Source organism: Cynocephalus volans, chromosome 9 (genome assembly GCF_027409185.1).
Source record: "Cynocephalus volans isolate mCynVol1 chromosome 9, mCynVol1.pri, whole genome shotgun sequence".
Lineage (NCBI taxonomy): Eukaryota > Metazoa > Chordata > Mammalia > Dermoptera > Cynocephalidae > Cynocephalus > Cynocephalus volans.
The window spans coordinates 42,341,724-42,361,501 of NC_084468.1; the positions used below are offsets into that span (position 1 = coordinate 42,341,724).

Genomic DNA, 19,778 nt, shown 5'->3' on the forward strand with positions numbered 1-19,778 from the left:
TTAGTTTAGGAGAAAGGTCTGGATATATATTTGTCTTTCAATCCATTCGACGAAGTATGACACATTGCTATAAACTCCAGGCCCCAGGAGTTTGGAAAAGCAGACGGAGCCCCATGAAGTTAAACCAAATAATATCCACTGTCCTCCACGCTGCTCACAAACAAGAGGCCCACCGCTGTCACCCTGTAATGAATAGCAATGGATATTTCAGAGCTCTAATGATGTCCGTATTATCTTTAGGATACAATAAAGTCAAACACAGCTTAACCAACGTAGAAAATTTCAACAAAGCTTTTATTATCAGCCTGTGGAGAGAGTATATTTTCCACATGTCTAAATAGCATTTTCAAATGAACATTTTAAGCTCTGGTTTTTAAAAGGATTGGGGATGGGAGGTGGCTTGGTATGGAATTATATTTTTTTCATGAAATTATAAGATATTCATAATACCTAAGAATTGATATTTATTATTATTCTTTTATCCAATTTGGAGATAATGAAACTGAAACAGGTTAAATAACTTGTTCATTGACAGAGCCAGGACTTAAACCCAGGCAATCTGGCAACAGGACTCCAACTCTATAACTACTAGCCTATCTTGTTTCTTAAGAGTGTTAGTGAATATTATTGCTACAAAAACAAAATTGAATTTTTTATTGGGCTGTATGCTTTTGTGGAAATGTTGATCTTTAAATTCACAACTTTCCAATGTTCTAAGTCTAAATAATAAGCATAGAACTTGCAAGGGACTGATTAAATCTTTGCCTAAAAATCTAATTGAATTTTTTTTTTTTTTTTTAGTTTTCTGGAAACATTTTTATTAGACATTTCACAAAATTTTTTCATCTCCCCTTATATAAAATAAAGTTACTTAAGTTGAACTATTTATTGTGCCATAGAATGATTAAAACGGGACACGTTTAGATGTCAGCACTTCACTTCCAGATCAGAAATTTAGCCAAACAAGTATTTAGCATCTACTATTTGCAAGGTTCTGTGCTAGGGTTTACACAAATGAAGACACTACTTTTGTCCCAGAACAACCCGAAGTCTGCTGGGGTAACAAGAATAACATTATATGAAAGCAAAATCTGAGGGCTATAAAGAGTACTTCAAAGGAATGAGTGATTACTTCCAGGTGGAAAGGAATAAAAAATGACTTTCTGAGATGTGGTGTTCAGTTCACGTTACTGAGTCAGGTAGGTGTTGTGTTAGGTGAAAAAGAAGAGGTGAAGAGCAAACAATTGAAAATGAAAGGGAGAACGCAGCTAAAGGCACAATGTTTTCTGTTCTTTTTGGTCCTCTTTTTCTCTTGGTAATAAATATCAGGCTTTAAGCCAAAGTTCATGTTTGGTTTTAGTATTGATCTACAAGATTTATAGACTGTCACAGAGGGACCCACGGCTTCCAATGTATCCTGTTGATGCATTAATTGGATAAAGTACATCATGTAATAGAGGTTTGAGTATAAAAATTTGCTACACATCTAGTAAAAAGTAGCTTTTGTTTGTTTTGTGTTTTGTTTTCTGGCTGGGGTTGTGTTAAAGAATATGTGGTATGCATTTAATATACCCACAGTGCTGAACTCCCACTCCTAAAGAAGTTGGTAAGACCTGGTTCCTGTTAAACATCATGATATCAATATGCTTGCACCTGTGCTTGGGCCTTCATTTGCCTTTCAAAGAATCACCTTCCTTTCCCTCCTTTAGCAATTACCAAGAGATAATCTTGAATGTGTGCCAAGAGGTGCTAGTTTTTGGTAGACCTCCAAATCACACTGGGGAAAGAAAGAAATGTATTCACACTAATCATTGCTATGAGGACAGGGTAGTGGCCAAGCACTTGGGCCCTGAAGCCAGCAGACTGCCTGGTTTCATATCCTTACTCTACCACCTTCATGCTGGGTGATCTGGGACATATAACTTAACCTCTCTGCTTTCTTGTTTTCTTGATCTGTTTAGGGAAAACAATGACACTGACACATAGAGAGATTGTATTAAATGAGTTATTAGAAAGCATTTTGAAAAGAGCCCAGCACACAACAAGCACTAATCTGATATATGTTAATATTAATATAATTACTATTCATCGAGTGTCTAAGCATGTACTAGACATCACATACAGCTATATGAAAGACTGGAGCTTTCGCACATGTTAACTCAGTTAATCTTCAAAATGCTCTGAAATCAGACAGAACTAGCCCCATTTTACTCATGAGAAAACTGTCTAGAGAGATTAGACAACTTCCCCAGGTTACACTGTTCTTGCTGGCAGATATGGGATCCAACAGATTTTTCAGGGTGCGTATCCTGGGCCCCAAGCCCCACATCATGCTGCCTCCTAAAACTTTTTTTTTTTTTTTTGGCTTGGAAAATCAAACCTGAGCCTCTTGTACAGAAGGAAGGGATTCCTCTACCACTGCCCACCTCCGCTGATGACTTGTGGCCATGAGGCAGAAAGGAGAATGGCCTCAGTGAAACTCCAAGGGAACTGCCTGCCTCCCTCTTTCCCATGACAACTGTCTAAGAAATCACCACTGGGCCATTTCCAATTGTCTGACTTTTCCATTTTAAAATGAACCATCAAAAATGTTTTTTAATTATGCTGAGTTAATAGTAATAGCATTGTTGTAGCTCTTTAATGCTAAAATGTGGGGAGTTGGGGAGGATGTCATCAACATGGCGGAATAGATGGTCCCTAACATCACTCTCCTTCACAACTGACCAATTTGCAACTATTAAAAAGCAAAGACAGCCAACCTGGGAATGCTGGAGCTCAGAGGAAGAGGAGGAGAGACCTGAGGAGTTTGTGAAGGTGGGAGAAGCCACAACAAGAGGAAAAAACTGCCCCAATCTTTTCAAGCCCTGGCTGCTTCCGAGTCAGTCCTGTGAGAAGTAGGAAGCGGCTGCAGCACACACAGCATGAGCAAGCAAAAGCCACAGCTGAGCCCTTTGTGTGAAGTTGCCTGGAATCTGCAGGACAGAAGAGGGTCTCGGAGCACACCATACCAGCCCCCAGTCCAGTAAGTCCAGGGTTCCTGAGGACTCACATAGGAGTGAGGGGATGCAGCCAACTGAAGAAAAGAAGTACCCAAAGACCAATGAGTCATTGCGAGGGACCAGCACACGGCCCACCCCGCAGGAAGTGCTTGGAGTGCAGGAGGGAGGCTGCAGGAGTCCTCCAGGAGAATATTGGGGTGCAGAGTGGGCAGCTGATCTGGCTTCCAATCAGCACAGGCCCACTTAGGGGAGACAGGTCAGGCAATAGAACTGCAGGGGGTGAAGTTTGCTGGAAAGACTCAGTCCTGGGCCAGAATTTCCACACAGCCCAGGTGTATCTGACCTCAAAAGACCCAGTAGTGATTGAAAGGCCAACAATAAAAATCTAGTCCACACAAAAAGGTTTACCCAGAGAATCAGCAGCAAAGCAGCAATTTAGTGTAACCACAGAGGTTAAGTGCTGGTCCCCACAGGAGGTTCCCCCAACTTTTGAACTAATCAAAGCCACAGAACAGAAACAAAGCTCTGATACTAATTAGTAAAGGTCTAACACCACCAACGAACACCTATAAAACCTAGAAGAGGAAGCAGTCTCACCTGCCCACACATCAACATAAAGGCACAAACACAAAGAAAGAAGAGAGAAATATGACAACAACATAGGAAACAAATGAAGCAACAGCAACAGACCCAGAGGAACAGTGAATTTATAAAACATCTCACAGATAATTTAGAGTAACCTTCTTAAGGATGTTCAGGAAGTCTCAGGAAAATACAAATAGAAAATTAAATGATATCTGGAAAACAATCCAGGAACAGAATGAGAAAATTGACAAAGGAATTGAATCAATTTTTTAAAAAAGAAATTCTAGAAATAATGCATTATCAGAACTGAAAACCTTGATAGAAAGCTCCAACAGCAGAATTAATCAAATGGAGTAAAAACATTATGAGCTTAAAAATAGAACATATGAAATAATCAAATCAGAGGAGCAAAAAGAAAAAAGAATAGAAAAAAAATGAAACAGAAATACAGCAAATTTCGGACTACCTCAAGTGAAATAACCTCTGCATAATTGGTATACCCAAAGGAGAGAAAAAAGGAAGACATGTAGAAAGCATATTCAAGGACATAATGTCTGAAAATTTCCCAAGTATGGAGAAAGATGACAGCACCCAGGTATGGGAAGCTCAGAGGTCCCCAATCAAATTCAATCCAAGGAGGAACACCCCAAGGCACATCATAACCAAATTATCAAAAACCAAACATAGAGAAAGAATACTGGAAGCAGCAAGAGAAAAGAAATGTAACATTCAATGGAGCCCCAATACATCTCTCAGCAGATTTCTCAGTAGAAACCAACAGGCCAGAAGAGAATGGGATGATATATTCAGGGTGCTGAAGGAAAAAGACAGGCAGCCAAGAATTCTCCATTCAGCAAAACTGGGGAAACAGTCTTTCCCAGACAAACAAAATCTAAGGGAATTAATTAACACTATACCTGCATTACAAGAAATGTTAAAGGAAGTTCTTCAACCTGAAAGAAGATGATGCTAAGGAGCAGCAAGAAAACATTTGAAGATGCATAACTCATTAGTAAAGTAAGTTCACAGAACACCTCAGAATACTCCAACATTGTAAGGGTGATGAATCAACCATTTACATCCTTAGTATGAAGACTAAAGGAAAAACCTAACAAGACACTAACATATACAACAACCATATAAGAGATAGGCAATATTAAATGATGTAACATGAAACAACAAATTGTCAAAAAGTGGGGGGAAATGATGCCAAAGAATACAGGTGGATTTTTTTCTTTTTTATTAGATATCAAAGTTAAGTTGTTATTAGTCTAAAATATTCTGTTATAACAGTAACATGTTTTCTATAAGCATCATGGTAGCCATAACACAAAGACTTATAAGAGACATACTAAAAATAGAGAGAAATCAAAATACACTGCTATAGAAAACCACTCAATCACAAAGGAAGACAGGATGATTGGAAAAATAGAAAAAAGGACCAAGGAAACAACCAGAAAGAAAGGAAGAAAATGGCAGTAACAATTCCCTATATATCAATAACTTTAAACATAAATGGATTAAATGCCCCAATTAACACAGAGTGGCTGAATGGATTATAAAGCAAGAACCAACAATATATTGCCTACAAGAAACTCTCTTAACCAATAAAATCATACACTGAAAATGAAGGGAAGGAAAAACATATTTCATGCAAATGCAAACCAAAAAAGATCAGGAGTCACTATACTTATATCAGATAAAATAGAGTTCAGGCCAAGGAAAGTAAAAAAAGTTAAAGAAGGTCATTATATAATGATAAAATAATCAATTCAACAAGAGGATATAACAATTCTAAATATATATGCACCCAACTCCAGACCACCCAGTTATAGAGCTTATTAGAGCTCTATAGAGCTTATAGAGTTATTAGAGCTGGTGGGAGAAATAGACTCCTTTTGAAAACAATAATAGTTGGGGACTTTAACACCCCACTTTCACCAAAGGACAGATCATCCAATCAGAAAATGAACTAGGAAACATCAGATTCTCAATAAAATGCTAGGAAGCAGAATGCAACAACACATTAAAAAGTTCATTCACTATGATCAAATGGGATTCATCTCAGGGATGCAAGGATGTTTCAACATAAGCAAACCAATAAACGTGATACATCATATGACCAGAATGAAGGTGGAAAAATGATCATTTCAGTAGACACAGAAAAAGTATTTGATAAAATCCAAAACCCCTTTGTGATAGAAGGAATGTACCTCAGCACAATAAAGACCATATATCACAAACTCACAGCTAATACCATATTGAATGGACAAAAATTAGAGGCTTTTCCTCTAAGATCTGGAACAAGACTAGGATGCCCACTTTCCCCACTCTTATTCAATGCAGTACTGGAAGTTCTAGTTACTGCAGTAAGGCAAGAGAAAGCAATACACGGCATCCAAATTGGAAAGGAGGAAGTCAAACTATCCCTATTTGCAGATGATATGATCATATACATAGAAAACCCTTAAGACTCTACCAAAAAATTACTAGAACTAATAAATGAATTCAGTATAGTGGCAGGATACAAATCAACATACAAAAACAATAGGCTTCCTATATGGCAACAATGAAATAGCTGAAGAAGAAATCAAGAAAGTAATCCCATTCACAGTAGCTACTAAAAAAATGAAATACCTAGGAGTAAATTTAACCAAGGAGGTGAAAGACCTCTACAATTAAAACTATTAAACTTTGGTGAAAAAAATTGAAGAGGACACAAATAAATGGAAAGATATCCCGTGTTGTTTGGTTGGAAGAACTAACATCATCAAAATGTCCATATTACACAAAGCAATCTACACATTCAATACAATCCCTACCAAAATGTCAATGACATTCTTCACAGAAATAGAAAAAACAATCTTAAAATTTCTATGGAACAGTGAAAGACCCTGTAGAGTGAAAGCAATCATGAACAAATAGAACAAAGTTGGAGGCATCACACTTCCTGACTTCAAAATATACTATAAAGCTATATGACCAAAACAGCATGGTACTGGCATAAAAACAGACAGAGCAATGGAAAAGAATAGAGAGCGCAGAAATAAACCTGTTCACTTAAAGCCAACGGATTTTCAACAAAGGTGCCAAGAATATATAGTGGGAAAAGGACAGCCTCTTAAATAAATGGTGCTGGGGAAACCAGATATCCACAAATGAGACCCTTATCTCTCACCATACACAAAAATCAACTCAAAATGGATTAAAGACCTAAATTTAAGACTGGAAACTATGAACCTACTAGAAGAAAACATAGGGGAAATGCTATCTGAAATAGGAGTGGGCAGCACTTTTTTGAGCAAGACTACAAATGCCCAGGCAACTGAAGCAAAAAATACACAAATGGGACTCCATCAATCTGAGAAGCTTCTGTACAACAAGGGATACTACCCACAAAGTGAAGAGAACAACCCACAGAATGGGAGAAAATGTTTGCAAACTATGCATCAGACAAGGGGCTAATATCCAAAATATGTAAGGAACTCAAACAACTCAACAGCAAAAAACAAATAACCCAATTAAAAATGGGCAAAAGACCTGAACAGACATTTCTTAAAAGAAGACATACAAATGACCAACAAGCACATGAAAAAAATGCTCAACATCACTAATCATCAGGGAAATGCAAATTAAAACCACAATGAGAAATCATCTCACTCAAGGTAGAATGGTTATTATCAACAAGACAGAAAATAACAAAAGCTGATGAGGATGCAGAGAAAAGGGAATCCTACATTAGTGGGAATGTAAATTGATACAGTCATTGTGGAAAAGAGTATGGAGGTTCCTCAGAGAACTAAAAATAGGTCTACCTCACCAACCAGCTACCCCACTAGTGGGTATATACCCAAAGGAAATAAAATCAGTATATCAAAAAGACACCTGCACTCCCATGTTCACCACAACGCTATCCACAATAGACAAGAGATGGAATCAACCTAAATGCCCATCAACAGATGAATGGATAAAAAATGGTGGTATATATACACAGTGGAATACTATTCAGGTATAAAAAAAAATAATATCCTATCATTTGCAGCAACATGGATAGAACTGGAAGCCATCATGTTAAGTGAAATAAGTCAAGCACAGAAAGAAAAATACTGTTATCTCACTCATATGTGGAATCTAAAAAAAAAAAAGCAAAACAGTGATTCTTAGAGAAGTACAGAATAGAATAATGGTTACCAGAGGCTGGGAGGTGGGAGGGGGAAGATAAGTGGTGTACTAATTGGGACAAAACCATGTTATATATCCTAAGGGAATCATTGTGCAGTATATGCATGTATTGAAGTAACGCAAATATGTACCACACAAATATGTAAAAGAAAATGTTGGAATTTTTTTAAAAACCTGAAAATAAAAAGAAATAAAAATGAATGTCAAAAAAACACAAAAAACAAAGGTGGTCCCTAGCAGTGTAGTATGGTAACTGTCTTCCCCACATTGTCACCAGCTTCTCTGAGTGCTGAGCACTTACACATTTTCATCCTTCCCTGGGAGCCAGCCCAGCGTAACATTCAACGAGTGTTTATGAAGTCAAAAGCAAAATGCTTCCCTGCACTGCTAGGTTAACGCGCTCTGCAAACTGTTGTGTCTGGGAATCCTGAGTGTCTAGAGATTGGATTCAGTGACAATCAAAGGTGAGCCCAGTGGGCCCAGACAATGCCGGTGTGATCACTCCTGAGACAGAGGTAGTTCTGTCACACAGCCTGGAAGTTGAAGTGTTGATGTGTGCCTTAATGCCATCACCCGAATGGCTGATAACGTTCGCTGCTGGCCCCCTGCTCCCTGGGGCCTACAGGCTGGAGTCATGGTTACTACTCCTCTTAGAAACTCTTTTGTCCTAGCCACTAAAATGGTGGAACGAGATGGACGGGAACAATTGTTTCTCCTCCCGCTGCTGACCAAGAGTGGTATCCCCACACAGTAGGTGGGAAAGCTGAAGGCAACCCGAGTGACGGGGTAGTTGGGGAAATTACTTGGGTACTGGATGAAGGAAAACACATTGTGAATAATCAAACATTTAACAACAAACAGTATTCAAAAAATGTTACCAAAGGGCATACATGAATAATAATGAGTTCATAGAGACCCACCGACATTATTGCCGAACTGAATCTCCTCGGTAACAGAAACACCTTACCATGCATGAGTCAACTGTGCCAAACTCATATCCCGCACATATCATCCGGGTGGTGATGGTCTTCACGTCAAAGTAGGACTGACACTGCTCTGGAGAGATAATGCGGACCTCTCCCTCTTGCAGCTTAAAAGGCACTGGATTTGGGGGAAAAAACAAGAAAAAAATATACATATAAGATGGTAAAATGACTCAAAAGTGAGGATTAGCCAAATATGAAATGTAAATATCATATAAAAATTTTTGTACCAAGAGAACATTATTCTTTGCTTGAAATGTCATTTCAAAGAGAAGGCTTGTTCTGAATCAGAATTTTCCAATTGGAAGTATTTAGCAGTCATCTGATGAAACTCATTTATTTTATTAATGAGGAAACTGAGGCACAGTTTGGTTAAGTAACTTGGCTCATGCTTTTCTCATGCTACAACAAAAACAACAGCAACTATAATGAAAAGGGAAAAAAAAACAAGTCTGAGCTCTGCTCCAGACAGGAGAGTGCCAGCTCAGTGTCACTCAGCATGTCAGTCTTGCTCTACTGAAGCAGAGAATACTTGTTAAATCTAACAGGGGAGAGGGTGCCCTATTATTGGTGAATAGTACATGTCTCACCATGTGCTCCAGTAGCCATTATTTGATGTGAGAACCTTTAATCCTAGAGGACATGACAGAGATGTTGAAAAGGACAAAGCCATCCCTTGGTGTCAACAAAGAGAATATGTGAATTTTGTCTTGCTTGAAAGTTCTCACTGAATAACAATGGATTTCTTGAAGCAAGACAGAGTGAATCTTTTGTTGTTTAGCCATTCTACAAAATTATACACACTGTTCTTCTTTTAAACAGTGATGGTGAAGCAGTGTATATTGACAGGGTACATTATTGGAAGAAAGAATCATTTTTGGAAAAATCAATGTGGTGCAGACAATGAGACTCGTGTGTTGCCGGGAGAATGGTAATAAGAGGTGACACTTAATGGGTCCTAGTGGTAGGCCAGGCCTCTACACTCAGCATTTTCTGGGCCTATTGTCGTTAATCTTTACAATAATCCCTGTGAGTTAGACAGTTGTTATTATTTTTCCATTTTATAGTAAGATAGAAAGTGGTGCAGTCAGGGTCAATCAGACCTTTCTGATTGAATTCAGACCCTTGCTTTTCATGCTACGTTACATATGTGGCATGTGCTATATGTTACACTATTGCTCTGAGTTTGATATGATTACTATAGGAGAAATACAAGTGGAGGCAATGTAAAGTATATTCTGCTTTTAAATTATATTACAGTACTACTATAGCTTTTAAAAACCAAGATGCATAAGAATGGTAACTTCATATGTCAACATGGCCTTCAAAATCCTTATAAGTGAGCTTTTTCTGAAAAAGTCATTGATTTCTGTTGACTTTTCTTTTCCATCCTTTAACTGATCATATAGAACAGAAACTCAACTTAGTTCAAACTTTATCTGACTAAATATCAAAAAAAAAATGTTCCTTCAAATTGGAAGTTCCCAACGTCAATAACAGAATGCCCAGCATACATCATCATTCCTGAGAGCCATGACGTGATACTTGATATAGCCAAAGTAATCAGCACTTCACAGTCAAAGAAAACATCTTCTTCCATTTTTATTCTAAACGTTCAATAGTTCAAACAGAATGAGAGAGTTCTTTATGGAAGCTGAGAGGAAGTAGTACAAATTTTTAACTTCTATGTATTTTATATGTTTGAATCATCTACAGAGCCAAACTATTTTAATCAGTTTAAAAAGGCAAATATCAAATCAATTTTCTTTCCAGAAAGACTCACAGGTTGTGCTGCAGTTGTGGATAAGACCTGATCATAACACAGAACTGGAAATGTAACCATGCAGCTTGACTGCAGAAGTGGAATTGACTAGCCACTAGATAGAGGCTCTGAATGGCTTTGCCTACAGATAACCCCAATCACTGATGGAGACAGTCCACAGCAAGAATGACTGACAGGTCTCATCTTGCATGGCAGCTCCAAAGCATTGGTAGTGGCTCCCTGAAGAAGGATTCTAAAATATGGAGAAGAATTTTTGAGGTTGCATCTGAGCTTGGTGGGTTTAAGTGACATGATGGATTATTAACGTCTACCATTTGCATGGCAGGGAGAGTGTGTCATACACCAAGTATGGACCATTTGTGACTATATTTTCATAAGTGAAAATGGGAACTTATGGCCAAAGGGTAGGAAGAAACAGTGTTTTTCAGTCACAAGCTGAAAGACAAGTGCTCCTAGAGATCCTGGCTTACTTTTGTTGCCCATGTGGCCCCATCCTGTGATGTAACAGTATGTATCAGGCTCTACTGACTGCTCCGGGCTGGGCAAGCAGACGGGCCGGACATAGCTTGTCTCATTGATGTCTTCACTTAGCTCGACAATGCTGATGTCATAGTCCACCACTGCTCGACTATAGCGAGGGTGCAGGATGATGGTCTTCACCAAGCGCATCTGCATAAACACCGAAGGGTGGTCTAGGTTGTTGATGCCCAGAACCACTTTCCAAATGGCAGCATTCTCTCTCCTAAAATTATAATTCAAGAGTTATTGGCTACTTAAGCTCTAATTTATCTTTAAAATTTTACATGCAATTTTTTAACATTTTATTTATGCAAATAATGGCTACTTCCATGCCCACCTCCCAATGTATTCATATAAGAAGCATTCATATAATGGCTTGAGTGATCAGTAAATAAGTATTATTGTTGCAGAAAGCAGAGCTCATGCTTCTTGAATGGGGCTATTTCTTGAAAATAAAACTTATTCAGTTTTAAAGGCAGGCAGGGTACTTCTTGCTTCACTGAATGAGAAAGACAATGCAAGACATGAAGAAGAGACAGGAGGCAGGAAAAATGAAAGAGAAGAATAAAAGACCAAGACAAAGAGATCCCTCCAAGAAAGAGCAAGTTTCTCAGAGAAAGGTCAAGTTTTCAGGGGAGCCTTCTGCAAATTGCAAGCCAAGGGCTTAAAAAGTCACCCACAATTTCCAATGGTTAGTCTCAGACTCCATTGATTTTGAACATTTGTGAGCAATATTTTACTCAATTCCCACCTTAAAACACTCTCTTCACTTGGTTTCCAGGTCTTTCCATGCTCCAGAACTTGCTCCAATCTCATGATCCCCTCCCTCTCAGTCTTCTCTTCTGGGTCTTCCTCCTGGGCTCTCAGTGCCTCTGTTGAAGTGTTTCAGGGCTCTACCCTCAACCCTCTCTTCTCATTCCACTCTCACTCACTTGATGATCTGGCATGTCCCACCCACACCTTGCCAACTCCCAAATGTGTATTTCCAGCTCCAACCTCTCCCCTGAGCTGTAGACTTGAATGTTCAGTTTATTCAACACACTCACTTGGATATTTGATAATAGCTAAGATTTATTGAGGGCTTACCATGAATCTGGTGATGTTTAAGCACTCAGAATTCACCTGACAGTGATTTAATACTTGTAACCACCAGTTACCCAGCTTAATCTTTTTTTCTCTCTTTTACCCAACATTGAGCGCAGCAGCAAGTCTTCACCACTCCTATTTTCAAACATATCCTGCATCTTGTTATTTTTCCTTCTTCACTGCTACAACCTTAGTCTAAGCTATTCTCATCTCCATGGACCACTGGAATGGCCTCCCAAATAGTGGCCCTTCTTATATTTATTTTTTTTTTTTAAATTTTATTTTGTCGATATACATTGTAGCTGATTAATGCTCCCTGTCACCAAAACCTCCCTCCCTTCTCCCTCCCCCCCTCCCCCCCAACCATGTCCTTTCTGTTTGTTTGTTGTATCAACTTCAAATAATTGTGGTTGTTATATCTTCTTACCCCCCCCGCGTTTGTGTGTGTATGTGTGTATGTGTGTGTGTGAATTTATATATTAATTTTTAGCTCCCTCCAATAAGTGAGAACATGTGGTATTTCTCTTTCTGTGCCTGACTTGTTTCACTTAATATAATTCTCTCGAGGTCCATCCATGTTGTTGCAAATGGCAGTATTTCATTCGTTTTTATAGCTGAGTAGTATTCCATTGTGTAGATGTACCACATTTTCCGTATCCACTCATCTGATGATGGGCATTTGGGCTGGTTCCAACTCTTGGCTATTGTAAAGAGTGCTGCGATGAACATTGGGGAACAGGTATACCTTCGACTTGATGATTTCCATTCCTCTGGGTATATTCCCAACAGTGGGATGGCTGGGTCGTATGGTAGATCTATTTGCAATTGTTTAAGGAACCTCCATACCATTTTCCATAGAGGCTGCACCATTTTGCAGTCCCACCAACAATGTATGAGAGTTCCTTTTTCTCCGCAGCCTCGCCAGCATTTATCGTTCATAGTCTTTTGGATTTTAGCCATCCTAACTGGGGTTAGATGGTATCTCAATGTGGTTTTGATTTGCATTTCCCGGATGCTGAGTGATGTTGAGCATTTTTTCATATGTCTGTTGGCCATTTGGATATCTTCCTTAGAGAAATGCCTACTTAGCTCTTTTGCCCATTTTTTAATTGGGTTGCTTGTTTTCTTCTTGTAAAGTTGTTTGAGTTCCTTATATATTCTGGATATTAATCCTTTGTCAGATGTATATTTTGCAAATATTTTCTCCCACTCTGTTGGTTGTCTTTTAACTCTTTTAATTGTTTCTTTTGCTGTGCAGAAGCTTTTTAGTTTGATATAATCCCATTTGTTTATTTTTCCTTTGGTTGCCCGTGCTTTTGGGGTCGTATTCATGAAGTCTGTGCCCAGTCCTATTTCCTGAAGTGTTTCCCCTATGTTTTCTTTAAGAAGTTTTATTGTCTCAGGGTGTATATTTAAATCCTTAATCCATTTTGAGTTGATTTTAGTATATGGTGAGAGGTATGGATCTAGTTTCATTCTCCTGCATAACGATATCCAGTTATCCCAGCACCACTTGCTGAAGAGGCAGTCCCTTCCCCAGTGAATAGGCTTGGTGCCTTTGTCAAAGATCAGATGGCAGTAAGTGTGAGGGTTGATTTCTGGATTCTCTATTCTATTCCATTGGTCAGTGTGTCTGTTTTTATGCCAGTACCATACTGTTTTGGTTATTATAGCTTTGTAGTATAGCTTAAAGTCAGGTAGTGTTATGCCTCCAGCTTTATTTTTTTTGCTGAGCATTGCTTTGGCTATTCGTGGTCTTTTATTGTTCCATATAAATGTCTGAATAGTTTTTTCCATTTCTGAGAAAAATGTCTTTGGAATTTTGATGGGGATTGCATTGAATTTGTATATCACTTTGGGTAGTATGGACATTTTCACTATGTTGATTCTTCCAATCCAAGAGCATGGGATATCTTTCCATCTTCTTGTATCCTCTCTTATTTCTCTCAGCAGTGGTTTGTAGTTCTCATTATAGAGATTTTTCACCTCCTTGGTTAACTCAATTCCTAAGTATTTTATTTTTTTGGTGGCTATTGTAAATGGGCAGGCTTTCTTGATTTCTCCTTCTGCATGTTCACTATTGGAGAAAAGAAATGCTACTGATTTTTGTGTGTTGATTTTGTATCCTGCTACTGTGCTGAAATCATTTATCAATTCCAACAGTTTTTTTGTAGAGGTTTTAGGCTGTTCGATATATAGGATCATGTCATCTGCAAACAGGGACAGTTTGACTTCATCTTTTCCAATCTGGATGCCCTTTATTTCCTTCTCTTCTCTGATTGCTCTGGCTAGTACTTCCAACACTATGTTGAATAGGAGTGGTGAGAGTGGGCATCCTTGTCTAGTGCCTGTTCTTAAAGGAAAAGCTTTCAGCTTTTCCCCATTCAGGATGATATTGGCAGTGGGTTTGGCATATATGGCTTTAATTATGTTGAGATACTTTCCCTCTATACCTAACTTATAGAGGGTCTTTGTCATGAATGAGTGCTGAACTTTATCAAATGCTTTTTCAGCATCTATAGAGATGATCATATGGTCCTTGTGTTTGAGTTTATTAATATGGTGTATCACATTTATTGATTTGCGTATGTTGAACCAACCTTGCATCCCTGGGATGAATCCCACTTGATCGTGATGAATAATTTTTCGTATGTGTTGCTGTATTCTGTTTGCTAGTATTTTAGTGAGGATTTTTGCATCTATATTCATCAAGGATATCGGCCTGTAGTTTTCTTTTTTGGTTATATCTTTACCTGGTTTTGGTATCAGGATGATGTTTGCTTCATAGAATGAGTTTGGGAGATTTGCGTCCGTTTCAATCTTTTGGAATAGTTTGTAAAGAATCGGTGTCAATTCCTCTTTGAATGTTTGGTAAAATTCTGCTGTGAATCCATCTGGTCCTGGGCTTTTCTTTGTTGGGAGCCTTCTGATAACAGCTTCAATCTCCTTTATTGTTATTGGTCTGTTCAAATTTTCTACGTCTTCACGGTTCAGTTTTGGGAGCTTGTGTGTGTCCAGAAATTTATCCATTTCCTCCAGATTTTCAAATTTGTTGGCGTATAGTTGTTTATAGTAGTCTCGAATGATTCCTTGTATTTCAGATGAATCAGTTGTAATATCGCCTTTTTCATTTCTAATTTTTGTTATTTGAGTCTTCTCTCTTCTTTTTTTTGTTAGCCATGCTAATGGTTTGTCAATTTTATTTATCTTTTCAAAAAACCAACTTTTTGATTCGTTGATCTTTTGAATTGTTTTTTGGTTTTCAATTTCATTCAGTTCTGCTCTGATCTTAATGATTTCTTTCCGTCTGCTAACTTTAGGATTGGATTGTTCTTGTTTTTCTAGTTCTTTAAGGTGAAGTGTTAGGTTGTTCACTTGCCATCTTTCCATTCTTCTGAAGTGAGCATTTAATGCAATAAATTTTCCCCTCAATACTGCTTTTGCAGTATCCCACAGGTTTTGGTATGATGTATCATTGTTTTCATTAGTTTCAATAAACTTTTTGATTTCCTGCTTGATTTCTTCTTGGACCCATATGTCATTAAGTAGAATGCTGTTTAATTTCCATGTGTTTGTATAGTTTCCAGAGTTTTGTTTGTTATTAATTTCTAGTTTTAATCCATTGTGGTCTGAGAAGATACATGGGATAATTCCAATTTTTTTGAATTTATTGAGACTTGATTTGTGACCTAATATGTGATCTATCTTGGAGAATGATCCATGTGCTGATGAGAAGAATGAATATTCTGAGGTTGTTGGGTGGAATGTTCTGTAGATATCTGCCAATTCCAATTGGTCTAGAGTCTTGTTTAGATCTTGTGTTTCTCTACTGATTCTTTGCCTAGATGATCTGTCTAATATTGACAGTGGAGTGTTCAGGTCCCCTGCTATTATGGTATTAGTGTCTATTTCCTTCTTTAGGTCTAATAGAGTTTGTTTTATAAATCTGGCTGCTCCAACATTGGGTGCGTACATATTTATGATTGTTATGTCTTCTTGATGGATCAGTCCTTTTATCATTAAGTAGTGTCCCTCATTGTCTCTTTTTATGGTTTTTAGTTTAAAGTCTATTTTGTCAGATATAAGAATAGCCACTCCAGCTCGTTTTTCTTTTCTGTTTGCATGGTAAATCTTTTTCCATCCTTTTACTCTTAGTCTGTGTGAATCTTTATGGGTGAGGTGGGTCTCTTGTAGGCAGCATATAGTTGGGTCCTGCTTTTTGATCCAGTCAGCCAGTCTGTGTCTTTTAATTGGGGAATTTAAGCCTTTAACATTAAGAGTTGTTATTGAAAGGTGTTGATTTATTCTTAGCATTTTATTGGTTGTTTGGTTGTCTTAGGTGTCTTTTGTTCCTTGCTTTCTGATTTACTGTTTGGTTTCTTTGTTTGTTGGTTCCTTAGGTTGTAGATAGTGTTTTTGTTAGCTTGTTTTCTCTTCATGAATGCCATTTTTATTGTACTAGCGGGTTTAGATTTTTCTTAGGTTTTTATGGCAGTGGTAGTTATTTTTCAGGAACCAAACCCAGTACTCCCTTGAGGATTTCTTGTAAGGGTGGTCTTGTGGTAGTGAACTCCCGCAGTTTTTGTTTGTCTGAGAAATATACTATTTGCCCCTCATTTCGGAAGGATAGCCTTGCAGGGTAGAGTATTCTTGGCTGGCAATCTTTGTCTTTTAGTATTTTGAAAATATCATCCCATTCCTTTCTAGCTTTTAGGGTTTGTGATGAAAAGTCTGATGTTAACCTGATTGGGGCTCCCTTATAGGTGATTTGACGCTTCTCTCTTGCAGCTTTTAAGATTCTCTCTTTGTCTCTGAGTTTTGCCAATTTGACTATGACATGTCTTGGAGAAGGCCTTTTTGGGTTGAATACGTTTGGAGATCGTTGAGCTTCCTGGATCTGAAGATCTGTGATTTTTCCTATACCTGGGAAGTTTTCCGCCACTATTTTGTTGAATATGTTTTCAATGGAATCTCCATTTTCCTCCCCTTCTGGAATACCCATGACTCGGATATTTGAGCGCTTGAGGTTGTCTGATATCTCTCTCAGATTTTCTTCCATGTCCTTGATTCTTTTTTCTTTCTTTTTGTCTGCTTGTGTTATTTCAAACAGCCCATCTTCAAGTTCAGAGGTTCTCTCTTCAACTTCGACAAGCCTGCTGGTTAAACTCTCCGTTGTGTTTTTTATTTCGCTGAATAACTTCTTCAGTTCAGCAAGTTCTGCTACATTTTTTTTCAGGACATTGATTTCCTTGTATATTTCCTCTTTCAGATCCTGTATACTTTTCCTCATTTCATCATGATGTCTAGCTGAGTTTTCTTGTATCTCATTCAGTTTCCTTAGAATTATCACTCGAAATTCCTTATCAGTTATTTCAAGGGCTTCTTGTTCTATAGGATCTAGAGTATGAGATTTATTAACTTTTGGTGGTGTACTTTCTTGATTTTTTGTATTTCTGGTGTCTTTTTTTTGGTGTTTATTCATTGTGGCAGGGGGTTTCACAGTCCACCGGTTTAAGACTAATGACTAACTAGGATGTTGCTGTGGTTGCCAATTTGGTATGGCTCCCGCTGTGACTGCTCAGTTGGCCTCTAGTGTCTTGTGTGTGTGGTTGCCTCGGGTCTTGGGCTTCTCCGGGGATCCACCCTTCTGGTCAGCTTGTACTCTGCTGGGCTGGTGGATCACGTACCACAGGGTGTGTGATCTCTGTTGAGCTTTCACTTTCTGTACAGGACTTCACCCCGTTCAGTGTGCTCTGGCCCAGGCTGTTAGATCGTGCAGTGGCGACCCCACCGGGTGTGTGGTTTCTGTCGAGTCTCCGCCTCCCTGGCCGCACGTCTCCCCCCTCTGTGCACACTGTGCTGGGTTGGGGCGTGTCTTCTGCACCCCTCGTCTATCAGCTGGGCCTTCAAGACCCTGCTCAGCACCGCCTCGCCCAGGAAGTCTACCAGGTTTCTGCTAGGCACAGACGACCAGTCTCTCTGGGTGCCTTTGTAGCACTGTGTAGATCTTTCTCGGGTCTTGTTCACCTTTGTATCCCCCCGGTATAAACCGAGTCTAGTGCCCGCCTGCAGCCTGCTCTCCGGCAGGTTCAAGCAGACCTGGGAACTCTCCTACCACACTATTCCCAACCAGAAATTCGTTAGGCTTTTTTCCAAACTGGTGGTCGCAGAGATGGTATCTGCCTCCCAGTAACAGGAAGTTTACCGGGGCCGGAGTCCAGGGTGTGGTGGAGTGACAGTCGGCCCGCCCGTACTTCCTAGCCCTCCCAAAACTGGTCGGGACGCCCCACACCCCCAGCCCTGCCAGAGAACCGTGGAGGGAGTGGGAGAGGAGGTCGGCCCGCAGGGTCCGGAAAGCCCCGCGCCAGGCCAAGCAAATGGGCTCAGTGATGGCCGAGCAGGGCGGAGCTGCCCGCACCTGGGAAAATGGAGGCAGCACCGGGGCAATGAGTGGCCTGGTGGTGCAGGCAGGGAGCCGCGTGGGCATCCACCCCCCGAACAGAGCTGTGCCAGGGATCACTCACAGTGCTGTGCCAGGTCGGGCGCTCGCTCTGTCTCTGGTTTGTTGCCTTCCGTGTTCTCGGCGCTGCCGCCTCGGGCTGTTCAGTCGCGGCGCCGCTCGGGCGCTCCCAGGAGTCTTCTTTAATGCCGGCCTGAAACCTCGAATCCTGGATATGGCAGCTGGCCGCCTTCAGTGCGGCCCCAGCCTCCGGGATCCTGGCTGCATCCACAGCAGCCCTGGCGCCGTGTTCCCTGTTTCAAGACTCGCTTTTGCAGCTAAGAATCAGTTCTTTTCCTGCTCCACACTTCAAAGCTGTTGCCTGTAAATGAGGCAGCCTCTCCTGCCGGGGGCAAAGTGGCGTTGAGCCCCCACGACCGGCCAGCAGCAGCAGTCCTCCCTTAAGAGATGGCCAGAGAAAGGTCCACAAGTTTCCCGGCTGCCTGAGGCCCAGTGGCCACCTTTTCCACCTCAGCTACTCCGCGCCAGCCGCCGCAGCCGCCGCCATCTTGAAACCTTCCGTGGCCCTTCTTTTGATCTCAGTCCCTATAAACCGTTTTTCTCACAGCAGTCAGAGTGATCTTTTAACAATAATATTATATCAGATCCATTTCCTGCTCATAATTCTCCAAGGACTTTGTATCACACTTGGGACAAATTCTAGACTCCTAACCTGGCCTTGGAGGCCCTACACCATATGTTTCATTCCAACCCCAAAGACTTTCTATTTTTGGACATGCCAATGGGCATCCTCAACTCAGGAGCTCTTCCCTTGTTGTTCCCCTAGCTCTCAGAAGGTTCCCACCTGCAGTCCTTCTCTTCGTCCAGGTCTCAACTCAAACACTACCTCCTTGGAGCCATTGCCCTGACCACCCTGCCCAACCCTTACTCTACCCCCACCACTCTACTCTTGACCCTGCTTCAAGTTTCTTTTCATAGTATTCATTGATATCAATGACATTGACACATCTGTCTGTTCTCTGTCTGGACCCACTGAATGTTAGTTTGGTCTTGTTCACTGCCACGTTCACAGGGCCTGGTACCTGGCATGTGGTCAGTTCTCAAAAAGTTCTTGTTTAATGATGGCTCGATGTATGTTGTTTAAAACAGTTACTAGTGGCAGACCTCAACCACGTAGACAA

General features: G+C 40.0%; 1 protein-coding gene across 1 annotated transcript in view; it reads right to left on the bottom strand.

The window, feature by feature from the left end:
* CORIN (corin, serine peptidase) overlaps positions 1 to 19,778 on the bottom strand; it is a 252,898-nt gene continuing 233,120 nt past the window's right edge. Inside the window, 3 exon segments of the mRNA XM_063108597.1 lie at positions 1 to 183; positions 8,734 to 8,867; positions 11,003 to 11,274. Coding sequence (XP_062964667.1) covers positions 1 to 183; positions 8,734 to 8,867; positions 11,003 to 11,274 — 589 coding nt within the window.